Source organism: Rhincodon typus, chromosome 13 (assembly GCF_021869965.1).
Source record: "Rhincodon typus isolate 14 chromosome 13, sRhiTyp1.1, whole genome shotgun sequence".
NCBI classification, from domain to species: domain Eukaryota; kingdom Metazoa; phylum Chordata; class Chondrichthyes; order Orectolobiformes; family Rhincodontidae; genus Rhincodon; species Rhincodon typus.
The window spans coordinates 31,745,473-31,753,272 of NC_063344.1; the positions used below are offsets into that span (position 1 = coordinate 31,745,473).

At 39.1% G+C, this 7,800-nt stretch overlaps 1 protein-coding gene across 4 annotated transcripts in view; it reads left to right on the forward strand.

The window, feature by feature from the left end:
• Nucleotides 1–7,800, forward strand: part of zgc:153039 (uncharacterized protein LOC767698 homolog) — a 133,612-nt gene that overhangs the window by 15,225 nt on the left and 110,587 nt on the right. For all 4 annotated transcript variants that reach the window (XM_048604440.1, XM_048604438.1, XM_048604439.1 and 1 more), the window contains exons 3-6: nucleotides 100–240; nucleotides 2,251–2,538; nucleotides 3,857–3,964; nucleotides 4,379–4,490. In XM_048604440.1, the coding sequence (XP_048460397.1) occupies nucleotides 100–240; nucleotides 2,251–2,538; nucleotides 3,857–3,964; nucleotides 4,379–4,490 (649 nt within the window). The remainder of the gene's footprint in view (nucleotides 1–99; nucleotides 241–2,250; nucleotides 2,539–3,856; nucleotides 3,965–4,378; nucleotides 4,491–7,800) is intronic.

Consider the following 7,800-nt stretch of genomic DNA (forward strand, 5'->3'; position numbering starts at 1 on the left):
AATTTCTTGCATGCAATTACGTGAATTATGTAGATTATGAATAATCACTCAACTCCAAAAAGTGTTGCACTTTTTTCCTTTACTGATGCTTGTGGTCAGATATGATCAGTCGAGCTTTGGGTCCTGAATTCGGAGGCAGCATTGGAATCATGTTCTTCTTTGCTAATATATGTGGAAGTGCTCTCTATGTCTTGGGACTTGTTGAGTCTATGGTTGACATTTTTGGGTTGTCACCAACAGGTAAGCTAGTAACTTTAAATCAATGTTCTAAATTCTATTTGAGACTTTGCATTTTTTTTTTGTTAAACATTACACACTTAATCATGGGGGCTGGTATTCACGTTACAATGATACATTTTGGCAAATGAAGTTGAAAAAATGAGAATTAGTCAGCTAATATAACAGTAAGGCTCTGATGCCTCCATGCTCTTAGCTTATACTGAAACCACAATTGAATTGAGTTACAGATGGAGCAGGGGAACTTGTCTACCACAGGCTATTCTTATGTATCTTCTGAAATGAGACCATGAGTAGAAAAAAAAAGTCTTAGTATAGAAACAACTCACTTACAGAATTGGTGATGTTTTTGAAAACTCCAGAATGAAGGGTCTATTTTTATCTGGGAGGTGCACATTCATGATGAAGAATGCAATGAGCTCTTCACTTTAACATGAGGGTGGAAAAGGCATGAGAGTGATTTAATGAATTGGTTACTATTGGAGAGAAGCCCATCCTATATGCTGTGAAATTATCTGGGAGTAGTAGCTAGTTCTAGCAGAGAGCATTTTGGCAAGATGCATTATACTTGATGCTATCCAACCAGATCTGACAATGGATGTTTAAGCTTGTAGTTGCCAAGTATGCTTAAATTTGTACTCTGTGATTTGAGGGACAAAAATGGGCTAGCCAGATTGACCAGGTGGATGAGAGAGTTGGCCGAGGTCAAGGGACAAAAGGTGGAAATAAGGGAATTGTCAAACAAATCAAAAATCTCCACAGCACAAGTGGATAGCATGGTTGAAAAAGGCATATGGCATGCTTGCCTTCATCAGTCAGGGCATAGAGGATAAAAGTTGGCAATTTGCATATTGCAGCTGTATAAATTTTTAGTTAGGCCACATTTGGAGTATTGTCTGCAGTTCTGGCCACCACATTATAAGAAAAATGTGGAGGCTTTGGAGAGGGTGCAAAAGAGATTCACCAGGATGTTGTCTGATTGGAGTGTATTAGCTATAAAGAAGAGGTTGCACTTACTTGGATTGTTTTGACAAGAGCGTCAAAGGCTAAGGGGCGACCAGATTAGAAGTATATAAAATTGAGGCATAGATAGGGTGGATATTTGGAGTCTTTTTTTTTCAGAGTGGGAATGTCGAATACTACGGGGTATCAAACACGAGGTTTAAGGTGAGAGTGGAAAAGTATGTCACAGGTTTTTTACACAGGGTGGTTGGTGCCTGGAATGCGCTGCCAGGGGAGGTGGTAGAAGCAGATATATTAGCCAAATTTGAAGCATTCGGACAGATACACAAACAGGCAGGGAAGAGACAGATACAGTCCTTGTACAGGCAGATTGAATTAATTTAGAATGGCATCATGATCAGCACAGGCATGGTGGGCTGAAGGGCCTATTCCTATGCTGTACTGTTCTATGTTCCACATCTGTTGTGGCAGATGCAGGTTGAAAGGCCAAGCGGTTATAGTTGACATGTGATTGACAATCTTTATCTCAGCAACATTGCAGCAAAATTTCTGCTAGTACCCTGTACTGCTGACAAACCAGTCATTCAGGACAGCTTTCATGTACCTGACTTCTAGGGAAAGGCCTGTGAATACCTGAATTATGTTTCTTTTAAACTGTGGGGAAGAACAATTTTTTTTTGGGCCATTTCTGCATCGAAATGGGCTGGATGAATTCATTGGTAGGTTGTGAATGTAATACACGTCTTGCCATTCCATTGTTTGCTGCTGGCAAAACCTGGAACGTCTTCCCAGATGGAAGTGTGAAGCCCGTGACATTCAAGTCCTGCCCTCAACAATGACGGCATGTGGCAGCAATAACTCGAGTTGCATGTCTCCGTAGACAAGTTTTCACATTTGCAGTGAAACACATGTTCATATTGATTGGGACAATAATGTCATTTTGTAAATTTCTACAAATGTTCATGCCAGAGAAGTCAAAGTACAGATACAAATTTTACAGGAAATAGGCCGAACGTTGTATATTGCTAATTGAACCATTGTCTCTTTCAGGGCTAACCACAAGCAGTATTCAGGTTCTTCCTCAGTCCTACTGGTATGAACTTCTCTATGGCACAGTGATTCTTATTTTCTGCCTTCTTGTGTGCTTAGTTGGAGCTGACATCTATGCAAAAGCGTCCTTCATAATTTTCCTCATTGTTATTCTGGTACTTGGCACAATATTCATCAGCTTTTTTGCAGTGTCACCAAAGTCTATTAACATCACAATATCCTTGGGGAATATCTCAGAGGCTTCATTCACTGGATTTAAACTGTCAACTCTGAAGAGTAATCTTCCACGTAAGTTAATCCTAAAAGTAAGTACACAGTAGTAACTTCATTCAAATGCATATAGGCTGAAATGATGTTAGGGCAACAAAGGTTAGTGACTACTTATTGCATCTGTTTCAGCTTCATTAAAATTAAAATGATTAATCAAAACTTATGGCCCAACAGTTTATATATTCAGTCTAATTACTGAAAATAACCATCCACATTGAACTTCTGCTGGCTGCTGCAGAAGACAAATTGTACTTTTTCTTCAGTATATTACTGAAAAGTGATGCATGCTGCCAAAGCTTTTTACATTGGACATATCAAGATGAATGCAAATTACAAAATTTCAAACTATCACAATAATTTGAACTGCAAGAGGAAAGGGTGCTGTTGGGTTGACGTTGCCCTGGAGAAAGTAACAGGGAACCAAATATTGGTACAAGGTTTGAACACACATTCTCTGCAAACAAAAGTTCTCTGCATACAAAGGTATGGCACTCTTAGCAAATGTAAATGAGCCATGTTGTGAGCTCGACTGGTCCTAATTAGTTGTTAGAATAGCTATTAGCCAATGTGTGCGAGACAAAAAGCTATGGCTACATGTCTCTCATCAACAGTCTTCAAGTTCTGTACTACCAGTAAAATGTTTTCTTCACTCCACTCAAGCAGTAATTTTTCCTTCTAGCTGACCAATTTTTTTTTCCATAACATGAGAATTACTTGTGATTAAAATTGCTCACATCAGGATGAACAGACCCAAACCTTTTTGCAAAGATTGATAAAATAGTGTTTTTTTCCTGGAAATTCATGTTATAGCAGTCAGCTAACTTGCAAGGTTGAAATGAGGTAAGCATACAAGCTGATACAGATTAATTAAATTGTTATTAATTTCTCCCAAGTGTAGCCATGTTATGCTGCATACTTCTATTCAGGGTGTGAAATCATGTATTGTTATTAGATCATTATTGTTCTGTTAGTATCCCTGAGTGTACTTGAGTAACATTCCCAGATTGGTCACGAGCTACAAAATTGTAGCCGCAAGCTCATTCCAATTAGTATCAACCTAGTCTTGGATGAATCTGATATCTTCGTTCATACTGAACCATGAAACCACTTTACTTTTAACTGGGGCGATTTCTTGAGGAATGGGAGGGGAATATTAGGTTATGGTATCTATTTGTGCATTCTTTGTCATTCTAAGTATGTGGAGCCAAGCTGCGAAGGAGAGGAAAAGCATAGACAGCATTTGCTATTTTTCACCCATCGTATGTTATAATACAAATTTGTTTTTTTTCTCTTTTCTGAAAAAAGCTATAGTTTTTCCTTCAATTTCTTTCCGTAGCTCAATATGTAGAAGACTACACAACTGGCAAGGTGATGAGTTTCGCTGCTGTCTTTGCAGTAATGTTCAATGGGTGCACTGGTATCATGGCTGGATCCAACATGTCAGGTAAAGTCCAAACAAATACTTGAAGTGCAATATAGGTATAAATGTATCCATAAATTTGCTAACTATACATTGCATGTACATCAATTAAAATGAATTTTGAAGATTTTGGAACATAGTCTCCTGTTCCGTGCCTCCATTCGGAAAGCATCAAGTTTCGAATGCCTTGTTGATGCCACATTGCATGGACCATAAGATTTATTACACAGTAGTTTGTAAGGATTGTGTTCTCAGTATATATTACCATGTTTATTATGGTGCTAAATCCATAGTGGCACATTTGTTGCTAAATCATTTGTTAATGATATTTGGTGTTTGCAGATATCTGCTTTCTATGCATCATGAAAAATTCAATGAAGTTTGGGTAACAAAAAAGTTAACTGAAGCTGTAAATCCTTACTTTAATGTCCTTTTCAGGTGATTTAAAGAACCCCAGCTATTCTATTCCCCGAGGCACTATTACAGCAGTAATTTTTACATACATCATATATAATATTTTATGTCTCATGATCAGCTGCACTTGTGAGAGGTGAGTCTAATTTTAGTTGTTATATCTTAAACCCTTAATGATAAATAAACTATTCCTTGGTGAGGCTAGTACAATAGGCACTGACACTCTGCCATTTTACATTATAGTTAAATGGAATTATGATTTCAAATCAAAAGTGTTGCAAGTATGTTGACATTCAATGGTGTTACTATCACTGAATTCCCCCCACTATCAACATCCTGGGTGTTATCATTGACCAGAAACTCAACTGGACTCACTACATAAACACAGTGGCTACAAGAGCAGGCCAGAAGTTAGGAATACTGCGGCGAGTAACTCGCCACCTCACTCCTCTAAAGCCTGTCCACCATCTACAAAGCACAAGTCAGGAGTGTGATGGAATACTCCCCACTTGCCTGGATGAGTACAGCCCCAACAACACTCTAGAAGCTTGATACCATCCAGGACAAAGCAACCTGCTTGATTGGCACCACATCCACAAGCATTCACTCCCTCCATCACTGACGCTCAGTATCAGCAGTGTGTACTATCTACAAGATGCACTGCAGAAATTCACCAAGGATCCTCAGACAGCACCTTCCAAACCCATGACCACTTCCATCTAGAAGGACAAGGGCAGCAGATAGATGGGAACACCACCACCTCCAAGTCACCCACCATCCTCACTTGGAAATATATTGGCATTCCTTCACTATCACTGGGTCAAAATCCTAGCATTCCCTGCCTAATAGCATTGTGGGTCAACCCACAGCAAGAGGACTGTAGCGGTTCAAGAAGGCAGCTCACCACCACGAAGGGCAACTAAGGATGGGCAAGAAATGCTGGCCAGCCACCAACATCACATCCCACAAATAAATAGGAAAAAAAACATGTTCTATTGTTGCTGTTCCTGCTTTAAAAAATTATTGTAATAGCCACCTCTTTAATTGTGTTCTTGAGACAGTGCGCTTAATTTTGAGGCACTCAAATTAACATTGAAATGTATCTGTGCTCTTTGACGTAAACTTAAATCCCCTGCAATGTTTTGTTGAATTTCCTCCCAAACAATTCAGTTGATGTTGTTGTACACAGGTTAGTCAGCCAGACCAAATCAGACCCGCTAATATTGGATTCACAACACTGTGAAGTTAAAACATTCAATGACCCTCAAAATTGCCCAGTTGTTCCTAACCAGACTTTAAGAATAGCAAATTCAGACACCAAGGTAAAACTTAGAAAGAAATTAACAATTTATTAAGACTGTAACTGTAACAGAGCAAGGCTAAACAACATGGTGATCTAAATGGCCTCTCTGATTGTAACCCCCACAGACCGACACAGTTAAGTGATAAATTAAAAAGAAAATAAGAGTTGTCATTTGCCAGTTACGTAACTGTTTCAAAGAGATCCTTGAACGATGTGTTGTATTCCAGGCACATGGGATTGTATCTTGCTTGATTTCCAAAGTCACCAGTCAATGCAGACAGCATTTAGCAGGCTCTGAGGAATATTGACTCATTTCTTATAAACTGGTGGTCTTTCCTCAGAACATTCAATAATTCTTGAACTGAATATGAGTAGATAGAGTAAAATGCAAATGCAGCTTCCCAGTCCAATAGCTTCTGAGCACATACCCTTCTGCCCCAAAAAACCCAGTCAAACATCAGTTCAATTTACAGTTTGTTTTTGCCACATTCTCTGTGGTTGCATGTCCAACACCGGCCTCCTATTGCTTGTCCAATGCAACATCCAAGCAGCTGCCAGTCCTTGAGAGTAACATGCCCTGGTGCTGAAATATCTGCAATGTTCTTCAAGCAATAATTAACCTGCAGTTAACTTTCCAGTCCAGTTCCTATAAACAAATATCAGTTTGTTTGTGCTCTCCTCCCTTCAAAAACAAGCTGCTGCCCAAAATTAGATTGACAACGGCAACTCTCAATTCCAACCAAAAATAGAACAAAAAAGAAAAACGGTGATGGTCTCAACAATGTTGACAATCTAAGATTGTTTCTTAATTTAAAAATAATTGGCAAACAAAAGAATGATATTTGGAATGAGCTGCTGTGTTCAAAGATTATTTATGTCAGGGTTCTCTTCAAAGATTCATTAACCAGCATATTCCCTTGGGGGGAAAAAAACCCACTGCTTTAATATTTATTGTGTTACAGAAAATTGTCATTTTAAACAGTGGTGGTTGTTCAGTAATATTTTATATTGTTAACTGTTCTGTTATTGTGTTATCAAAAAAAATGCATTGCATTGCAAAAATTTGTATATTTGGAAAGAATATTACAGATGTAACCATCTTGTGTTAATGAAATAACCTGAAAACCTTTGTGCAGCAGAGCACGTGGATAGATAGCTTGAGCTATGCTTGGACCCAAAAGCAAAGCAATTCTACAACTATTAAAATATGTTGTGCAAAGATTATTGTTAGGACGGGGCTAGATGTATGCACCAGTTTTTTTTTTTATTGTGTTTTTGTTTGTTTTGGCATGTGAGTATCTCTGACAAGGCCAACATTTGTTTTACTGGCACCTTGAACCTCTGTAGTCCATGTGGTGTAGGTATTCCCGCAGTGCTGTTAGGGAAGAAATTTTCAGATTTTGACCCAGTGCCATTAAAGGAACAGTGATTGTGTTTCTGAATCGATGTTTCCTAGCCATTCAACAAACGTACAGATTGTGGTGTTCCCATGTATCTGTTGCTTTTGTCCTTTTGCATGGTAGTGGTCATGAATTTGGAAGATGCTATCTGAGGAAGCTTGGTGAATTTTTGAATTTCTGCAGTGCATTTTGTAGATGGTACACAGTACTACTGAGCGTTGGTGGAGGAAGTGAATGTTTTGTGGATGTGGGGTTAAACAAGTATGCTGCTTTGTTCTGGATGGAGTCAAGCTGCTTATGTTGGAGCTGCACTCATCCAGGCTAGGGGGAATTATTCCATCACACTCCTGACTTATGCCTTGTAGATGGCAGATAGGATGTGGAAGGTGGAAGACCAGCTACTTGCTGCACAGTTATCGTCTGACCTGTTCTTGTAGCCACAATATTTAGATGACTAGTTGAGTTTCTGGTCAGTGGTATTCTCCCAGGATGTTGCTGGCTTGGAGGAGTACTTATAGCTGATGATATTGCCTTGTCTGATCAATTTATGATCAATGGTAATCCACAGGATGCTGATGGTAAGAGATTTGGTGACAATAATATGTCAAGACGAGATGGTTAAAATACTCAGAGATAGTAGGAACTGCAGATGCTGGAGAATCCGAGACAACAAGGTGCAGGGCTGGATGAACACAGCAGGCCAAGCAGCATCATAGGAGCAGAGAGGCTGACGTTTCGGGCCT